Below are 21782 nucleotides of genomic sequence, written 5' to 3'. Positions count from 1 at the left end.
TTAATCTCCAGCCACAAAATATGGAAGGCCAACTCCTGCTAGTAAATGAACCTTCATTTCCATCTTACTTAGGCCCAGTTAATCTTAAACTTCTCCGAGATAAGGGTAACGTGATAGTTGCCTCACTAACCACTGAGAGTTAAGAAATTTTATTCCCAGGAACTGAGAGCCAGGGCTAGGTATGCAGGTATTAGACTGGCCTAAAGTCCCACCTTTACTTCTTGTGTGTTTCTTGGGCCAAAAACTCTCAACTGTCGAATCATGGATAAACTTTTTTATATGCCCAGAGTAGCTTTGGTCTTACCACAATGTTTAAACAAGATAAAATTCTAAACAAAGATACAGTTTTAGACATGACCATTGTGGAAATTTAATTTGCTGGACTGTTCATATTTATGATTGTCAAGTGAAATTCAACAAAGGTATGCTGAAGCACGCTCTTTCTGAACAAGGTAACAGTTTGTTAACAGGGTGTGAGCCTATTAATAAAGGCATCAGTAGCTTGCCTTGATGTATGCCAAAGACCCCTAGCAGAAGGACAGCTCTCCTTCAATAGGGTTTCAGGGAGTACAAAACAAAGAACAGAACAGGGTAGGTGACATCATGGAGTTGATGACAAAATGGCTACATAGATGAGAAATGGGGAACAATATGAATAGTTGGAAATTAGGAATAAGGTCTAGCAATGACCTCTTCCTTCCCTCCTGAAACTGAGAAATAGTCATTGTTTGAGACCACCTGCAAAGTCAGACTTCTTTGGATAGCAAACCAAACATCCTTTAAGGATAGCTTGGTGGTGTCAAGATATAAGACCGAACTCTGGTATCCAGCCACATTCCCAAGGATAGTAGAATTTCTTTGAGGCAAGACTAGAACAGTGATAAGCAAGAGGACTAATTTCTAAACTTAATGCATTACAGGCTAGTTGAATTCCGAACTAAGTTCAGAGGCAGAGAACTTTAAGCAGTTTGTAGGATAAAATCAATTACACAGTAAAAGCAAAATTAATATTTGCTTTTCTCATGATGGTTTTCTTTTTTTTTTTTAATTGGTGGGAGACAATGGAAAGGAAAGATAGTAAATGTTTGCAAAAGTATTTTTAAAAGAAAATAAAGAATAAATTGAATAGAATAACTGAAAACGAAAGATATTTGGAGAGTGAGAAAAGAGATATCACCTTTTATATGGAATTTGATCTGAGAAAGTTTATTGGTTTAAAAATATATAATATACATATGAAATTGAGCACATGGAATCATTTGGTGCCACTTTGAATATGAATATTCACCTAACAAAGAAAATTATATTAGATTTTCCAACAATATTTTTTTCTTTATTTCATTAGTCATATAACTATGCTTCAACTTTTAAAACAGTACTTTTAAATTGAGCAAACTAATTTCTCTCTTGTAGGAATGTCAAAACCACCTCAGCAGATATAGAAATGTGAATCTGGAACTGGTAACTAGAATTATTAGAGATGGCGGACCATGGGAAGATCCAGTGTTGCAAGCAGTTCTTAAGGCCAAGCCAACATCTCAGGATATAGGTATTTAAGGCATACATAAAGTAAAATTGAAAGCATCATGTTACCATTTTGCTTATTTATACTACTAAATAATTGAGTGGAGATGGTTTTCACTAATTAAAGAAAATAAAATGGGCAGTATAAACGTAACAGTGCTTCTACAGCTGTTACAACTGTGTTTCCACTTTGAGTAGTTCCTAAGTATATGTTAAATATATGCCAAAGTGACAAGAATAATAAATGACAAATTAAACGTATGACTTAAAAAGAAATATCAAATCTTAATATTAAGGTTGTAAATATAATGTTAATGTGAATTTCTGAGATTACAAAGATCTTTAACATCTCACACCTTATCCCAAGATAAGGTCTAAATGAGTACGTGATTTATACATAAAGGATGATATCATAAGCAAATTAAGGGACCATGGAAAATTTTGCTTGTCAGCTGTGGGTAGGGAAGAATTTATGACCAAGCATGAGAGCACTGAAAATGTATGATTTTGATTCCATTAAATTAAAAAGGGTTTTTGCACAAAGAAAACCAATGCAGCCAGGATTAGAAGGAGAGCAAGAAACTGAGGGGGAACTTTTTTTTATAAATTTGTCTGCTAAAATATATAAATATATAAAATATAAAAATATATAGGGAACTGAGTCATATTTATGAAAAATAAGAGCCATTCCCCAGTTGATAAATGACTAAAGGATATGAACAGGAAGTTTTCAGAAGAAGAAATTAGAGTCATCAGTAGTCATATGAAAAATGGTCTCAATCACTATCATGGAAAGGCAAATTAAAACAACTCTGAGGTACCAGCTTACACCTATCAGTTTGACTAACATGATAGAAAATGAAAATATGTTGAATGGGAATGTGGAAAACTTGGGATACTAATGCATTGTTGATGGAGTTGTAAAGTGACCCAACCATTCTGGAGGACAATTTAAGACTGTGCTGTACCAGCAGTACCACAAAGAAAAAGAAAAAGGATCTATCTTTGTGCACCAAAAAAAAAAATCTTTATGGCAGCTCTTTTTTGTGATAGAGAATTGGAAATTGAGGGGATGCCCATTAATTGAGGAATCAATAAACAAGTCTTGGCATATGATTGTGATGGAATACTATTGTGCTAAGCAATGACCAGTAGGTATTTTCAGAAAAACCTGAGGGAAGGCTTATATGAACTGATGCAAAGTGAAGTGATCAGAACCAGGAGAACATTGTACACAGTAACAGCAATATTGCAGTGATGATCAGTTGTGAAATACTTAGCTACTCTGATCGATAAAATGAACCAAGACAGTTCCCAAAAGACTTGTAATAAAAAATGCTGTCTGCCTCCAGAGAAAGAACTGTTGAATTCTTTTTTTTTTTTTAATTTTTTTTGGCAATTGGGGTTAAGTGACTTGCCCAGGGTCACACAGCTAGTAAGTGTCAAGTGTTTGGTCTGAGGCCAGATTTGAACTCAGGTCCTCCTGACTTCGGGGCCGGTGCTCTATCCACTGCGCCACCTAGCTGCCCAAACTGTTGAATTCTTAAGTACAAATTGAAGTATAATTTTTTCACTTTCTTAATTTTTCATACTTTTTTTCCTTTACAACATGGCCAATATGGAAATATGTTTTGCATGATTCCACGTGTATAATTGATGTCATTGTTTGCCTTCTGGATGGGTGGGGGAGGAACTGGAGAGAGGGAAAGAATTTGAAACTCAAAAACAGTTTTTTAATGAGTGTTAAAAATAAATAACAAGAAAAAAATTTGAAGTCAAGGTCCAGTGGCTTAACAAGCTCTTAGTTCTGTAGCAAATTTTAAGTATTGAATAAACTGTCCCAGCCAGATGACTGCAGAAACTCTCTTCCAACTGCCAGTTCTTGGGGTTTTCCCTCCCCTTCTTGCTGAACATTTCTGCTTCATCCAAGGACCAGTGTAGCCAGGACTGGGGTAATAAGGAAGAAGGAAGAATTAGCAATTTTGACTGATCACTGCTATCTGTACTTCTCTGGTCCTAGCGCTCTAGCTTTTATGATGAAAATGCACAGGAGAGATATTTGATTTTCTGAAATGTGTATGAATTCTACTCCCAGCTCCACTATTTATCACCTGTGTGGATCTTTTTTCTTTTCCATAAGATTAAAACAAAAAAGTGAGGAAAAATGGGAGAGAGACAGGTGATGGATGGTACGGGAAGCCTTTCTCTTATTTTTAGCAATAGAATATCTCAGAAGTCATCAAAAGGTAGTTGTTTGCTTTATACAAGAGGGTAGGAGAAAAGCTATCTTTTTTTCGTAGGGGATTGGTGAAAGAAAAAAAACCTGGGAAGAAGAAATAAGGCAAGGCATGCAATATAATCCTGGTGCTCCTAACCCTCTCTCAGCTCCCCCCCCCCAAAAAAAAATCCTTGGGACACCAGACAGAATTGAGACACGACTAGCAAGAGGAATCTGGTGGCCCTCATGATCTCCCTCTTTCTAGCCTCCTCTTCTTCATCAGCCTACTCTGCTGAATATTACATCTCAAAGTATGGTAAACAGCACCTGCTAGAGTCATCCTCAGTCCCAGTATTAGAGCTACAGGGAGCATGGGTTAATAACATTCCAAATCAGAATTCTGAATACACAGTAATTTATCTCTGATGCTGTGTAACAGTGTTTACAAGTAGTAGTTAGGTTTCATGGTACATATACCATTATTCTAAGGTACTTTATGTTGAATTGGTCTTTGTAGGCTGTTTGGAAACTGAACTACCATGTTTATATTTATGCCTATTATAAGAAAGGTCATTCTAATTGAAAGTAATAACATGGTAATATGTGTATATATAATAGATGTGTGACCATATATGATCATTCTAATTCCATACAAATAACTTAAGACCATAACTCATTAGTAAGTTGGAGACCATCTATATTTGAAGGCAGTTTGGAATTGGTGATAATTTGTGTAGAGGCAAAGAATTAATAGTATTCACAAGGAGAATACATTATAAGCTTTTATTCATGTTAGAAATGAATCATGATTCTTATCTTTAAACTAGAGTAGATTTCCAGAGTACCTTTATTTGGCCTATATAGACATACATACACACACATACACACACATTATTACTTTTAGCAGAATTTTTAACAGAGACAGTGTAGACCAGTAGATAGAAAGCTGGCTCTGGACTCTTATAGTCAGGATGATGTAGAACTTCTGGACAACCTGTCTTTAGATTTAGCCTTTCACAGTTACTGACTGGTGTCGTGCTGGGCAAGTCACTTAACCTCTCAGACTCCCAATCATTTCTGTAAGCATTTTTAAACTTGCAGAACAGTTGTTGCTCAAGTGAATTTCTTCATTCAGCGCTCCCTACAAAGATGCAATCATAGGTCCAAGCCAAAACAACAGTCAAAACCTGAGTCTGAATTACCAAACCAGTTACACTTGTCACTAATTTAGACTTGCTTTCCCACAATCAGTCTAAATTAAGAGCTTTTTAATATAGCTTAAAATAGCAAAACCTAAATTAAAATACTGATTACTTTTTTAGATTCACAAGAAAGATGATAGTTTGGGTGCCTGACATGTTCCCCTTTTTTAAAGTTTGATGATACTTTTTTCTTTTTATATCATTGCCACTTCCCAGTGATTAACCTAGAAGCGCGCACGCACACTCACACCTCTCTCTCTCTCTCTCTCTCTCTCTCTCTCTCTCTCTCTCTCTCTCTCTCTCTGTCTCTCACACAATCACAAATTGGCCAAGTCTGAAATTATATACTTCATTCCAAATCTGTATTCTGCCACCTTGGTAGAGGTGTGATTCACAATTAGTCCTCTGAAGTCATAATTGATCACTTCATTTATCGGAGTTTTGAAGTCTTTACATTATTATCATTGTTTCACCCCTTTTCTAATGATATAATTAAATTTTGTTAAAGCAAAGCATAATGAATTATATATTGTTTTGTAATCTGGAATGTTAAAGTAGTAAAATTTTAGGAAATGCTGAATTGCTAAATTCTCTTTCTTAAATAACATTCTTTTTTTTTCTCTTTTCTAATATAGTTAACAAATATTTGAGCTCTGAAAACCCACTGTTCTTTGAACTGCGTGCCAGATACCTTATTGCTTGTGAACGTATACCAGAGGCAATGGCTCTTATCAAATGTTGCATAAATCACCCAGATATCAGTAAAGACTTGTACTTCCATCAAGCGTTCTTCACATGTCTATATATGTCACCATTAGAAGATCAACTATTTCAGGAGGTACTAACTGAGAATAAATCTAGTGAAATAAATAATGATATAGTGGGTGTGTATGTGCATATTCTTTTTTAGATTGATTCTCAAAGCTCTAAGAAAGCCACTAACCAAGTTTTTTTTTTCTTTTCTGGTAACTTATTTCCTCCCACTTTTATGTTGAATTACAAGTAATGCAACAAAACAAATAATGAAACTAGCAGAATAGATGCCAAGAAAATTTGCTTTGGATATGATAGAAAGAAAAGAGGTTAACTAATTTAAAGAAGTCAAATAAGAATTGTAGAAACTTAATAATTGCCTTTTAAACCAATTATTAAGATACTGGATGTTTAAATTAACTGTTCTGGTCTTTAATTTGGTGAATGAATCTGTTCTCTAGACAACTTTTATGAATGCAGACATAGACCTTCATGGAAGAAAACTAAGCATCAGTTACTTCTACCATAGAATAATATAATTTTAGCTGTACAAGTATTTGTATATTTATATGTATTTCTGTGAACCAATCTTATTTTAAACTTATAGCATATATTGAGAACTGATTGTAAGAATGGAATTGATATCATCTGTAACACCGAAAAAGAAGGCAAGACTACATTAGCCTTGCAGCTCTGTGAATCATTCCTAATTCCACAGCTCCAGAATGGGGACATGTATTGTATTTGGTAAGTGTTTCTAATAAGAAACTCTCCCAGTATGAAGGAAAGAATTGTTGAGTAGCAGAGTTTGGGATGTATGTTTGCAAAATAAAAGTGGCATTAAGAGTGTTAGTTTTTCTCCTCTGAATAGCAAAGTCTCTTTGTACTGACCAACAAATGAAAATTAACCATTTAAGCAAATCTTGATATACTTACTGTTTATTATGTAGTTCAAAGAATTAGAGGTAAGGAGATCAAAGACTTTCTTCTTTGAATATAGATTTTTGTTTGAAATAGTATGATTTATGGAACCATTTTTTCATTACATAGTTATGTTTAAGGTGAAATTGTAATTTATTAGAGATTGGGAATAGGGAAGTTTTTTCAAAAAATAATTTACAAGAAATGTTTAAGAAAAAGCAATAGTTTATCTCAGTGCAGCAGACATCTGTTAAGTACCTACCCAAAATAAGGACCTATCCTAAGCTCTGGGAGTTTAAAGACAAAATGTAGAATAGTCTGTACCTCAAGAAGTTTCCTTTCAGACTAAATTTGCCATTTGTAACGTGCCATAAGACTTTGTAATGCTATCAGATAATTTCCTTTTAATTTCTACTACTTTGATGGTCCATTTTAATTTTAAAAGAAATTTTTTTTTCTTGCTAAGCACAATAATTTTGCAGAGATCTTGAGGGTGAAAAACATGGTGTTTTTTTTTCTGAATTAGTGATTTCAAATTCCAAATTATACTTGTTCAAAAGCTTACTATAAAAATGTAATTATTTCTAGTACTATGTGAAGAAAAAAAATTTAAAACAATTTTTACTGTAACATTGTGTGTGTATGTTTACATAGCTTTTCTAGAGATAGAGGAATCATTAGGTAGCTATTAAAATAAATAAAAGTCCTATACTGTTCAGAGTTTTTAGAAAACTTCTAATTATCCCAAGGCTCCTTGGTCATGGGACCTGCTAGAGAGAGCATATTCCCTGCTTCCCAGCTATATTAAGGACAGCTACCAGGGCAACTTCAATTTTTCCTCTTTTGTTCTGAGTATTAGTATTGACAGTACTGGAATTTAGGTAAATCCAGAGGAATTACCCTCCCCTTCTGTGTTGGCCAGCCAAATTCTAATCTCTGCACTTTGGGGCATTGAATAAGAGTTTGGCACCCTCTGAGTCTAAAGATCTACTTAGCTTCTGGACCATTAATCTTTATCCTAAATTTTTTAATCTTCCTTTTCTACCACTTTTTATTCAAGTGGTCAGCCTTTTGCTTTCTTCTGTTTCTTTCCTGTTTCTTTCCCTTTCTATTTCTTTCTGAATAACCTCAGGGGCCTTCCCACATCTTGCATTGTTCTCCTTGGACCCCTAGTTTCTTTCCTTTTCTCTCAGTGTTCCTTCTGTATGGACCAACTTCCTCTTTATCCTTATTCTATAGAGTCAGAATGGTATAGATGCTTGGGGGATGCATCAGTATGTGCAGACCTGAGAGCAGTGGTAATTAAAAACTTATTAATGTAACAGAATTATCAACTGTTATCAAGATCCTTTTCAATTAACTTATCAATATGTAGACACAAAGGAGTGTTTATCTTCTGCACTTGGAATGTTCTTATCTTAATATGGTGAAGGGGATGGGGACAGCAGAAGGATATAGCAAGCAGGCATTTTTTTCTATGAGGTCCCTCTGCTCAACCAAGGATACTAGAGTCATAAATACAAGTAGCTAGGCCCTCACCCAAAGCCAAGCCTATACTACCAAGCAGTCTAGAGAAGGAACCTTGTCTTTAAATGGTTTCTATTGATCTGCACATAACCTGGTTCTATCTGATGCCAAATCTGTAATGGTGCTGAGCCTTTCCTGTTTCCATATTTTAGGAAAAGGTCAGGTTAGATGACATATACACTGCCATTGCTGCTTTTTTTTTCTTTTTTTAGTGATGAGGCAGTTGGGGTTAAGTGACTTACTTAAAAAATGAGTGTTATGTGTTTGAGACTGGATTTGAACTCAGGTTCTCCTGACTCTAGGGCCAGTGCTCTATCCACTGTACCACCTAGCTGCCCCCATTATTGCTTTTTTTTGATACCAGAGTCAGAAGTTTGTTAGTGCCCTGTGATAGAGCCTATAGTTATCTCTTCTCTCCATTCCCAGATCTTCTTTAAATGAGTCATCCCCCAGAGAATTCTTGCCTTGCAACTAGAGGCTTACCTTGAAGCCCAAACCAAACCGCCTTAATCAGACAAAGTTATAATAGTGGAATAAATTAGAAGTATTTCCCTGAAATTGTTACAGATCCTAGCTGAGCTCTTGTAACTCTTCTGGGTTTTTAATCACCCTACCTTAGTCTCTCTGCTGTTCTGAATCTACTGTTCTTTTGTACTTGCCATTTGTCATAAATTGTTCCCATTTAACCATATTCTTTCCACTTTACATCTATCCCTGTGACAGAGGAGTCTCATGATTAACTACCTCAAAGCTACTAGTAATAACTACTAACTCTTCCAACCTCATATTCTAATTTCCAAATACACACTCCTATCCAGAAACACTTATCAGGCTGGCTTTAATGCACTAAAAGTCTTCATTGGTCATGTATGTAATTAAGTATCAGAGGGATATTACCTATAGGTGACTGAATTTTACAGGAAGTTTTTTTTTTTAGAAGAATCTCAGAAGACATTAGCTATTTCTCTCCCTATTATGCAAACCACTTGGGATGCCATGAGTTTAGTATCTATAAATGTGGTGATCTCCAGATACCATGGCTGATTTTGTTTTGGTGTGATCTCATAGGAGATCAAACAAGCTTCCCATACTTGATGAATAATACTTGTTTTCTGGAATCATAATTATACTTGATGAGGAAAGACAGCTAAGCCTCACAACAAAGGATGCCTTTAACCACCTTTCAGAATAAGCCTCACAATCTTTCTATCAAGTCAGTGGAATATATTTATATATAAGCTGTCCCAAAAGTCTTAGTGCAGTTGAGGGGTGAGGAGGAGAGTGGAGATAGTAGAAGAGTGGTAGTGAGGCCTAAGACCTATTTCATAGAAATAGAACTACATAAAAATAAAAATAAAAATAAAAAAGACCAAGCACTTTGAAGTCAGTCCATTGAAACCTCCTTAGCCAAAGTCAGGAAAACCCTTATCCATACATTGAGAGTAGAGGCGAAGTATCTAACTTTGAGTCAGTGGGGTTCCTTAGCCACTACTCATAATTAAACAGAGATGGCATATCAGACTTTCTAATCTTTTTTCTTGTAGGCAGTCAGGATCCACAGCCCTTATGTCCTCATTGTGTTGTTGTTTAATCATTTTTCAGTCATGTCCTACTCTTTGTGGCCCCATCTGGGGTTTTCTTGGCAAAGTTACTGAAGTGCTTTGCCATTTCCTTTTCTACCTCATTTTACAGATGAGGAAACTGGAGCAAACAGGGTTAAATGACTTGTCAGGGGTCACATAGCTAGTAAGTGTCTGCAGCTACATTTGAACTCAAGATGAGTCTTCCTGACTTCCTGACTGGCCTAATGCTGTATCCATTGTGCCACCTGGCTACCCAGTTACCCGATATCCTCATTGTATTTTTCTTGAATTTCCTCAACCCCTGCTTTACTCTACCCAGTCAAAAAAATCCTTAAAGCTGACATTCATCATCTACTGTTCTTCTTCCTCAGAGAACTAGAGAAACTATTCCATAATCCAAGGTAGAGTCATACTTTGTTCTTCAGTCTTCTTCAATCCTTAATCTTTAGAAATATCATTACCCTTCTGAGCCTTAGTTCTTGGGTCTCAAAACACCTATCTTCATATGTTTATGAAACTCTTTAAAATTATATCCCTGGACAAAATATCCCCACTTATTTGAATTGGTTGGATTGGTTTTGTATTCTAGATCTAGCAAATACAAAACTCCATAATCTAATCTTTCTTGAAATCATTGAGTTTGTTCTACATTTCAATGATATCCAGAGACATCTCTTCAAGACTTTTTTCTGATAGAGACAAGAGTGTCCCCTGGCGCCTTGACCAGTAGAAGCTTTGCCTTTCCTATCATCCAACTCTCTGGTAGATTTCTTGACCATTTGCCCTGCTACTGAATTCCCACTTTATATCTCCCTTGCTATGGGAATAGTAATCATTAAAGTACCATTTTGCTCCTGGAAAGGTTATGTCAATTGACTCCTTTATGGTTTCCCTCCCTATCCTTGTGAATTCCTAAGCCAAAATACTCTTCTTTTGGTTACCACTCCCTTTTCATGTGTTGTCCCTCTCACTGCCACCTAAGATGTAAATTTCATGAGGGCGGTACTTGTCTTGCCTTTGTATTTGTATTCCTAGATCTTAGTGTAGGGTTCAGTACATAGTAAACACTTAAAACTTTTCTTACACTTCATTAATTCATTTTTAATAGGTAATTGATGAAACTAGATCAAGGGGAAACGTTTCATGCTCCCTACCGTCCTGAATTCAGGAGGCTTAAACTTCAAATTTTAAAAATCTGTATAATTAATTCCTCCCAAATAGTACATATATTGGAACTTATTTTAATTTAAAGGTAAGAAAAACTTTTCTTCAAGATTCCAAAGTCTTTAGTTTCATTTAGCAGTGACATTGCTGACTTAGATTTCAGTACTACAAGACTTATTCCTTTTTGGCCTCTGTAATTCTTACTAATGCTCTTTTCTTGGCCAGATCTTATATGAGTTACTCACAGTCACATACTCTTGAACTCAACAGCTCATTTGCTGTTGGGGAAATCTTTGAAAGATCATGGAAGACAGAAGAGGTACTACAAGACTGAAAAGGGGCAAATGTTCCTATATTTTTTTCAAGAGAACAGAAGAAGGTCATAAATTCACAGCTGCAAGGAACCTTTATAGGCCATCCTCTTCAGCTCGCGCTCTCTCTCTCTCTCTCTCTCTCTCTCTCTCTCTCTCTCTCTCTCTCTCTCTCTCTCTCTCTCTCTCTCTCTCCATCTCCCTCTCTCTCCATCTCCCTCTCTTTTTATTTTTACAAATAAGAAAACTGTGGCTCGGAGTATTTAAGTGGCTTGCCCCTGGTCATAAAGTAAGTGTCAGAAGGAGTATTTGAAACCATGTCTTTGCAACTCCAAGTCTGTCTGGCTCTCTGTTCATTATACTATGCTGCCTTAGGGAAGTGGGCTAAATCTTTATAGCATAGACTGGTGATCTTTGAGTCCTCATTTTTCAAAATGTATTTTTGAGCATTTGAAAAGGGAAGCAACATTTTTAGCATCACTGAAAGCTATCATAGCTTCATCAAGATTAGATTATGGCAGATTAATTTAATTTTCTTCTTTGACAAGGTGTCTGGACTGATCATTCAGGGAAATGTTGTAGCCATAACATACCTGGATTTCAGCAAAGCAGTTGATACAGTCTCTCATGCAATCTTTGTATACATAAAGGACAGATATGACCTAGATAGTTTAGTTGGATGAATTCAGAACTGGTTGAATGATCAGACTCACTATAGTCATTAATGGCTCAATTTCAGTCTTAAGGGAGAGATGTCTTTGGTTGAAATATACCAAAGGTCTGTCCGTGGCACTGTGCTGGTCAACATTTTTACCAGTAGCTTGGATAAAGCCATAGAAGTGTTTGTCAAATTTTGGGAAGCAGTAACTAACACATTGGCTGACAAAACCTAGGTCCAAAAAAAGAAAGATCTCTGTAGGCTAGAGAAATGAATTCTGTCTAATAAAAATAAAAGTTAGTAGGGATAAATGTGAAACTTTACACTTGTGTTAAAAAAAGTCAATAAGTGCAGAATGACTGGACAACAGTTTGTATAAAAGAGATCTAGAAGTTTTAGTAGACTTCAAGCTCACAATGAGTAAAGAATGACAACAACAACTACAACAAACAAAATAAAATTAAAAAAAACTTTGATGTAATTTTAAGCTAAATTAAGCAAAGTGTGACTAGGAGATAGGAAGTGTTTTTCAGTCCACCTGAACTCTGCCTTGGTAAAACCATTCAATTTTCAATGCCATATTTTATGGAGAACATTGACAAACTGGAGCACATCCACAGGAGAGAGATCAGAATTGGTAGAATGGAAATCATGCCATGTAAGAATCAGTGGAAGTAACTGGGTTATATATAGCAAAGAAAAGACAGAGTGGAAGAGGAGAGAATGATAGAAATATGGTAAAGCCTTCAAGGACTTTAAAGTAGAAGTAGGCTTCATCATAGCCTTAGAAACCTAAACTACAGTAATACCTGGAAAATATAAGATTCAGATTTCAACTTGATATAAAGAAGAGCTTAGAGCTATAAAAAGTAGAATGATTACCTTACTTTGTAGTCGATTTCTCCTCACTAGAGGTGTTAAAGTAGAGGCTGAATAACTTATTGTCATTAGTGTTAGAAAAGAGATTGTTTTTAGATATGAATTGGAATAAATGATGGTCCTCTTTGAGTTAGATGTGATTCACTATGATTCTGGAATCTTCTTCTGTTTGCTTTTCAAGCTTTAAGAGCTGTTTAGTGTGATGAACATGCTAGGGCTGCTGTATGTCACCTCTCCCTTATTTGATCGTTCATAGTGCATTCATTATCTGGGGTATACATATATTGCCTAACTTTCAGATTCAGGGAATCTGTTCTTATGAGGAAGAAGCCCTCCATATCATTCTGCTAGAACTAAAAATAAGCAAGTTATTTATAAAAAGCCTTCAGAGAGACTGAAAAAACTCAGTCCTAATCCTACTAAGTAGCCTCGTGAGCATTTGCTACATTTAACCTGTTCAATTCTCTGCACACAAGTCAAATCTGAGCCGTGCTTCCCAGAGGAACACATAGCAAGAATAGACAACAGTATCACTGACTTCCTCAGCATTAAGCAGTACAGTCAAGAAAAAAGTCCTGGAATCAGGATGAAATAGAGACAGCATATTTCAGAAATGGGACAAACTAGCAATAGATCTCTTTGCTACTGAGGTAGCAATAGACTTTGCTACAAATGACAGGCTATCCTAATTTGACAATTCTTAAATTATACTTTTCCTAGAATTCTTGAAATCCTATCAAAAATCTGGAGCCAAATATATATCCTAACAGCCTTCTTCTCATCCAAGCAAAAAAAAAACCCCTACATCTAATGATCTAATTGCCCTACTCCCTTCACGGAGTTTTCTCTTCACCTGAAAAGTTTCACTTTTCACATTCTTCAGCCATTCTTGAGAATGTATCCTCAGATAATTCATATGCCACAACTTATTCACTGCCATTCTTTATTTTATTTTTTGCAGCCATTCTTTAACTGATGCACATCCCCTTATTTTCCAGTTTTTTGCCATCTCAAAAAAAATGTTCCTAATAATACTTTTTGTAAACATCAGACCTTTTCCTATTTTATTGATCTCTTTTGAGGGTCTGGCTTAGCAGTGGTTTAGCTGGGTCATCGTGTACGCACTGCTTAGAAACTTTTGTGTTTAATTACAAATTGCTTTCCAGAATGGTTGTTTCCAGTTAATAAGTCCACAAACTGATGTGTCTGTCAATGTTCCTATTTTCTCACAGCCCCTCCAACATTTATGACCTTTCTTTTTTTGTTTGAAATTCTGAGAATGAGGTGGAATCTCACGAGTTGCTTTAATTTTCATTCCATCACATTTTCATTGGAGATTTGTAGTATTTTTTTTCATGTGGTTATAGATAGCTTGGGTTTTTTCCCTTAATAAGAATAGGAACCACTCCTCTTCTTATTCTTACATTATTTATCAGTTGAGGAATGATTCTTATTCTTATAAATTTGAGTCCATTTCTCATATATCTTAGAAATGAATCATTTAAACTTGCTGCAAAGATTCCTCCCACCCCCACAGTTACCTGTTTCCCTTCTAGTTTTAAATACATTGGTTTTGTTTGAAAACTTTTAATTCTCTGAGATCAAAATTGTCCGTTTTATCATCTGTGATCCTTCTGTTATTTTTTTACTGAGATTGAAAAACAGTCCAAATAGGTATTTTCTCCTCAAATGTCCTCCTAGTCACCTAAATGCCAGTCACCAGAAAGACACCCACAAAAACCCAAAGGAGGTTCTGGTACAGGTCTTGGAACATAGGTGTAGATTTTGGGTCTATGCCAGTGTCCTTAAGTACCATTACTAGGTGATATGCTCTCAAGATATAATCAGTAAACATGTACCTCTAGGCTACTTAATTGTTTTACTTCTCCAGAGTAAGGAAATCTTTCCCCTACCCTTCTTAAAGGTTGTCAATCATTGTAGAAGTTATTTTAAAATATTCCCATCAAACCACTCATTTCTCTTCACTCCCAATGAGACATGCTTTTCCATAAGATTCAGAATTAAGTAAATTCTCACTTTGTTTTTTGGATGAAAAGTGAAGGAAACTCCGACCCAGAAAGGTTAAATAATTTGCTTTTAGTCATATTATGTGTTTTGGAGCAGATGACTATCTTCCTAGTAGTGATTACTTAAGTGAAAAAATAAAACACTCTCCATTCACTAGAAACCTGAAGGAAAAAGATGTTCTTAGAGATTTGTATCCCACAGAATTTCTGCAGAGCAGGGAGGGACCTCAGAGGTCATCTAAGCCAGCCTTTATATCTCAAGAAAGCATTAAAAGGATCATTGATTTGGTGTTAGAAGAAAGGTTAAAGGTAATCTAATTCAGCCCGTCATTTACAGTTGAAGAAACAGACTGAGGGATTAAGGGACTTGCCTAAGATCATATAGTAGTAAGCATCAGAGTTTGGATTTTAAGCTAGGTCCTTTGATTTGAAAGCCAGCATTTTTTCCAACATGCTGCACTGCCCCCAATAGCATTACTAGCCATCTGTCTCCAATGGAGAAAAACCTATTGCTTCTTGAAATAGTTCATGCCATCTTTGGAAGGTTCACATTAAGAAATTTTTCTTCTATTCTAAATCTGCCACTCATTGTTGCTAATTCTTATCTCTTGGGTCAAGCAGAACAAGCCTCAACCCTTTCAGTATTATAGCCATTTAAAAATAACATAGCTACCATATTCCCCTTAAGTGCTTTCTTCTCTAAGCTAGACATCCTTTATTTCTTCAGCTTATCTTCATGTGACATATGAAGTATTCAATAGTTCCTTCACTATCCTGGTTGCCATCCACTGAATGTATTCCTTGTCAGTGACCTCCCTAAAATGTCTTATAGTGCGCAGAGCTGAACTTAGTGCTCCAGGTGTGGCATGATTAGGGTAGACTGTTCATCCCCAATGTAGTCTTAAATTTCCATATTAAAGCATAATTCCTTCTGAAGCGGTCTCCATACTCTAGATGTGAGAAGTTTTTATATTTCAACCTAGAGAAATTGATGAACGTAAGCCAACAGATTTGGTTTTTTTTCATTCTCTTTGTCATAAAACCAGTCTTTTTTTTTTTAAAACCTAGCTAACAAGATTATTTATTTCCATTGTAAAATAAAACTACTCTGATCATTTTTCTCAGTCAGTGCCAGTGTGACCATTGTCAGAGTTTTATTTCACCTTTGCAACATCTCTCAAATACATGGCCTTCCTTCCTCTGACATTGGCACCATCCTCCTTATGTGGTTTCATAAAACTATCTATTGCTTGGACCTAGTTTCCTAAGTAGAATTAGTTATATTCTTATGACAGGTCTTGGCATGGTCTTGTATCTCCTGTCAGAAGAAAACTGAACTTTTGGAGGAACCATTTAACTCAGAACTTTCTCGTGACAGCTGTTAAAAGGCTAGGCTAGGGTAAGTTCTCTTTAATAGTTTTCTTCCTTCCCTGATCAGAAGATGTCATTGGAAAAACCTTGCAAACCTTTGTGCAGGTGTCACTTCAGTAGGGTTCGATAGACCCAAACCACTCTACAACAGACTGTTTAGCTATGTCCATGGCATGACTGAAACCCTTCCAATAACTGACAGTACAAGAGTGCCGCCTAGTATAATAACTTTTCAACTCAGAACTTTAGAAAAATAAGCAATTATTCTGGCAGATAACTAGTGTTTTTCCATCATTTTTTATCAATTCCAAGAGGATCATAATAAAGCTGACATCAGTTTAGATTGCCTGAAGCTCTTGCAGCTTTTTTAAAAAGCAGATATAAAAGTATTTTAGTATAAAAGGGAAGCATTGTAATATAGTGAGAGCCTTAGACTAGAAATAGACTTGGATCCTACTCCCTTGTTTACCACTAACCATTTTTGTGATTTGGTCTAGATTAGGCTTGTTCAGCTACTAAATGAAAGAGTTAAATTAAATGATGTCTAAAATTCTTCCAGCTCTAAAATTCTCTAGTTTGGTGGATTAAATGGAACATCCACATTGATGGCTCACATATTCATTTAAATTTCTGGCATTTATTTACATATTGCTTTGCGATTATCCTCTGGTTGTTTCACTTGGGTATATTATGTTTTTCCAAGTAGACTATGAGCTGGTCTAATGCAAGAATTGTATCTTCTATCATTTTTCTTTTAACCTTAAAACTGCAATGTGCATTTGCTTAGCAAATTGTATATCAATGAATATATTTGTCTTTGTTTTTATTTTAGAATTTTTTTTCCTTTTGCACCAGTGATTTCATTTGTATAGGGATTATCCAATAAGGAAACTCCCCTAGCCAATGCAAAACAGCAACTATAGCTTTTAGGGGCTAAGGAACAAACTTTTATATAGCACCTGCTATTTGCCAAGCATGTACTTTACAGATATCTCATTTCATCTCCACAACAACTCTGGGAGGTAGGAGCTGTTTTTATCCCCATTTTACAGTTGAGAAAACTGAGGCAGATAGAGGTTAGATGACTTGCTCGGTCGATGATAGCCACTAACCATCTGAGGCTGCATTCAAACTCAAGTCATCCTGACTCCAAGCCCAGCATTCCACCCTGCCACTTGGCTGCTTTAGTCTTGAAGAATTGCCTTGGGCACTGAGAGATTAAATAACCTTTTCAGGGTCACAGAACCTGGCTATGTCAGAAAGGTCTTGAAGCCCAGGTTTTTCCAACTGTTGGGAAATTCTCTTATCTTATACCACACTGCTTTCCTTTAGACATTTACTTTAATCACTCTTCATAATTTTTTTAAAGTACTACTATTTAACTTTTATAAAACATTTAAATTTATTTTTTAAATTTTATAAAAGGACATGCATTTAAACACAAAGAAAATTTAAGTGAATGAATGGTTCTTGCCTGAATCACATTTTTTTTTAATCTAGCTCTTTTCATTCTATCTAACCTTTAGATTTTCTTTAGGAGAAGAACTACGAACACTTTCTTTGTTGCATGTCTGGTTTAAAACACTGTCTAATACCTGATGCTTTTAAACTTCCACTTGGGAAGTTCTTATCTGTTATAAAATAACAAACTTTGGCATTTAGTATATTGTATTGAATATGTTTGCAGTATATCTTAATCACATGCAAGTATAAAATATTATCCATTTATACTTGAAGTTAAAGTAACCTTTAATTTTTTTTATATGTACATGTTGAACCTCTCTTTTCAAGTATTGCCAAAAATAAAATTTCAACAAAATGCTGCTGAAGGACAGATTGATATAGGAAAGTCCTGGGTGAGGAAACTCAATGCGTGTCAGCATTTTCTCTGCAAAATATAGTCTTAATTGCCTAAATCACTGAGAGGAAAAGTAAGGTAGTTGCCTAGTTTCACACATCCGGTATGTGTAAAATAAATCAATCAATAAATATTTATTGAGCACTTACTACATGCCAGGTACATTGCTAAGTACTGGGCATACAAAAAAGAGGTAAAAGACAGTCCCTGCCCACAAGGAAGGAGCTCACAGTCCAATGGAACAGTTAAAAAGGGAAGGCACTAGAATTAAGAGGAGTTAGCAAAGGCTTCCTGTAGAAAATGGGATTGAGGTTGGGACTTGAAATAAGCCAGGGAAGCCAGGAGGTGGAGATGAGGGAGGATATTCCAGGCATGAGGGAGAGCCAAAGAGAATGCCAGAAGCATTTGTGTGTAAGGTGGTTCATTTGTGAATGATGGCAAGATAAAGGGTGTGATCCTCTTTGTGACTGAGGTGGGGTCGTGGGAAATGAGTAGGTTGAAGAAATTGAGTAGTTAGTGTTTGAGGGGACAGTCAGTATGTGTGATGAAGTATATTCATAGGAGAGTAGGAATTGAGGAAAAGAGAAAATTTGTGAGCCAGATCCAGAACTGAAATGAGGAAGAAAGGGGAGTGACAGGGTCTATATACTAAACAACTACCAGGATTTTGATTAGGTGGTATATATGAATAGCACAGACCTCAAAGGAGGAGAAGTTACTGAGTGCTGGAGGCAGGAGGAAAACCTGGAATTGACAATGGGGAAGAAGGCGTATTCTAGCTCCCCTGTCTTAACAAGTTAGCTGAGGGAATGAGTGAAGGTACAGCCAATACTGGAAAGGGTGGACAGGGACACTATCATAGGGAAAGAGACAGGTTTCATTGATTGGTCAAAGATGGAAGGAGTAAGAGAAGAAAAGAATTAGGATGAAGCAAAGTTTGATGCCTATGGAACAGACATTCCAGAGGAATGGGATATGGATGGTGTTTAGATGGGACTTTGGGGTGAGAGCCTTGAGAGGGATGGGAATAAGGAATCAGGAGGTAAGGATTTGGATTATCTAGAGGTGTTCAGTATCACTGGGTATATAGAGTGTGGAACAGGTGTAAGTACATTCATCACTGAGTGGAAGGAACAACTCCTCTTTCCAAAGGAGCTTGGAAATTAGGTAGGAGAAAATCTGGAGCTTGAGATGGAAGCCACATTGCCAGGAGGCAGCAGTTGAACCCAGATCTTTATCATGCTGTAGCTATAATGACATAGAAATACAACCATTATTAATTACCTTCTTTTACAAAGCAAACAGATACTATGTATTGGCAGCAATATAAAGTTTACATGAGACATAGTCCCTCTGCACAAGGAATATATATAGTCTAGTTAAGGGGGAATAAGGCATCAACAAATAACTATAATGTATGCTGCTACATAATATGTTAGAATATTACGTAAAATAAAAGTGTTAAGTGAGGTTTTGGGGGGAAAGTTATTTATTACTAACCATGGAAATTGGGGGTGGCTTCCTGAAGTAGAGGTAACTTTTTTGTTGGACTTAAAAGAGGAGCAGGAATTTAATAGATGAAAAAGAGGAGGGGAGAGTATTTTAGGAATACAGGACAACCTGAATGAAAACAGAGCTATAGGAACATCCTACATTTTCAGGGTAGGGGGAAGGGAAAGTACTTTAGTTTGGCTGTAATATATCTAGACTGTGTGGAAAGTTTGTTTCCAAACTGTAGAAGTTCTACAACACCAAGTAGACAAAAGTTTGAAGTTTATTTGGTTAGCAACAACTAATATGAAGATTTTTGAACAGACAAGTGGCATTACAAATGTGAGTGTAAAAAAGGTTTTTTTGATAATAGTATAATGAGAGTATTGGAAATGGGAGAAAATGAAGGCTGGAAGATGTGTTGGGAGGCTGTAGTAATAGGTTAGATGAGAAGTAATAAGGATCTGTCCTGGGAAGGTGGGGAGTTGGTGTGTGCAGTGAGAATAAATAGGACTTGGGTAACTTAGATGTGAACAGGAGAGGGAGAATAAAGAACCAAAGATAACAGAAGACAGATCCTTGGGAAACACCCATATAAAGGGGCTAAGAAGAAAAGAGACAGGATCCCTGAAAAGTAGGATAAGAATTAAAGTCAGTCAGTAAACACTTATTAAGCACTTGCTATGTGCTAAGTACAAAGAAAGGCAAAAAACAGTCTTTGCACTCAAGAAGCACACAAGGAAGAAATCAATATGAACTAAATATATATGTGTGTGTGTATTTTCTAAAAATATATATTATTATTATATAATTACCAGAGGGAAGAAAGTAGAATTAAGAGGGATTGAGAAAGTCAGAGAAGCCAGTAGACAAACAGATGAGAAGGGAGCGCATCTTAGTCCTGGTGGACAACCGGAGAAAATAACCAAAGCCTAGAGATGGAGTGTCTTGTTCGTGGAACAGCAAGGAGGCCAGTGTCACTGGATTGAGGAGTAGGGTGTAAAAGGACTGGAAAGGTAGGAGGGTGCTAGGTTATAAAGGGCTTTGAATGCCAAATAGAGGGTTTTATATTTGATCCTGGGGGCAGTTTCGAATCTCTGGAGTTTGAGTGAGGGGTAGGGAATTGTAACATGGTCAGACCTGCACTTTAGAAAAATCTTTTTTTTCCCTCTTTTTTGACTGATTAGAGGATGGGAGTGGGGAGAGACTTGAGGCAAGGAGGTGACAAAATTCTGCACCAGGATGGTGTCAGTGACAGAGGAGGGAAGGCCATGTGTTTGAGAGATGTTGCAGAGGTGAAATTAAAAAGGCCTTGGCAGCAGATTGGATATGTGGAGAGGATATATTGAATATATGGGTTAAGAGATAGATAGTGAGGAGCTGATGGTAGTAGTTTTGCCCTTTAACCTAATAGGGAATTTAAGAAGCATGTCTAGGGAGAATGATAATGAATTTCATTTTAGTCATGTTGAGTTTAAGATGTCTACTGGACAACCAGTTCAAAATGTCTTACAGCCAGTTGGAGATGCAAGATTTGAGGTCAGTTAAGAGGACAAGATAGGCATATCTGAGAATCATCAGCATATAGATGGTAACGAAATCCATAGGAGCTGACTAAATCGCCAAGTAGTATAGAAGAACAGAAGAGGACCAAAGACACCTATGGTTAGAGAGTGAGATCTGGATGAGGATCCAGCAAAGGAGCAGCCAGTACTGGAAAAGGGGAGTCAGGAAAGCTATGTCATCCAAGTGGAGCCAGGTTTTAGTAGTAGCTAGTAAATTAAAAGAATGGAAGAGGAAAAACATTTAGGATGAAGGGAAGTTTATTGCCTTTGGAACAGACATTTCATGGGGCACGGTTGAAGGGGTGGGTGGTATTTGATTGGATCTTTGCCTTGGAAGGGTTGACAGGGATGGGAATAAGGAATTGGTTGGTGGGGCTGGAATATGATCTACAGATGTGTAGGGTGTGACCAGGGGTGAGAATGTTCATCACTCAGTGCAAGAAGCCTCTCCTCTTCCCAAAGGAGGCTGGAGATCAGAATGAGAGACAAGTGCCATATGAGACAAGATCAGATGGCAGATTGAGTGTGATGTCTCTGAAAGTAGAGGGAGATGAGAGCATCTTGAAGGAAGAGATAATCAAAAATTGCAGAAGGCCAAAATGGAAGGGGGAATGCTATTGGATTTGTCAATTAGTGCATCATTAATGATCTTAAAGCAGAACGGTGGGGGCAGAAACTTGATTGCATCAGGCTGAGGAGAGAGTGGATGACAAGTCAGTGGCTTGACTAG

General features: G+C 36.5%; 1 protein-coding gene across 1 annotated transcript in view; it reads left to right on the top strand.

The window, feature by feature from the left end:
* ZNF654 (zinc finger protein 654) overlaps positions 1–21782 on the top strand; it is a 101109-nt gene that overhangs the window by 66586 nt on the left and 12741 nt on the right. The window contains 3 exon segments of the mRNA XM_020974807.2: positions 1414–1549; positions 5580–5782; positions 6305–6444. Coding sequence (XP_020830466.1) covers positions 1414–1549; positions 5580–5782; positions 6305–6444 — 479 coding nt within the window.

The sequence above is a fragment of the Phascolarctos cinereus genome, unplaced genomic scaffold (assembly GCF_003287225.1).
Source record: "Phascolarctos cinereus isolate Bilbo 61053 unplaced genomic scaffold, phaCin_HiC Scaffold_7;HRSCAF=346, whole genome shotgun sequence".
Classification (NCBI taxonomy): Eukaryota; Metazoa; Chordata; class Mammalia; order Diprotodontia; family Phascolarctidae; genus Phascolarctos; species Phascolarctos cinereus.
The sequence above is the reverse complement of the archived record's forward strand: the minus strand, read 5'-3'. Positions and strand labels throughout refer to the sequence as shown.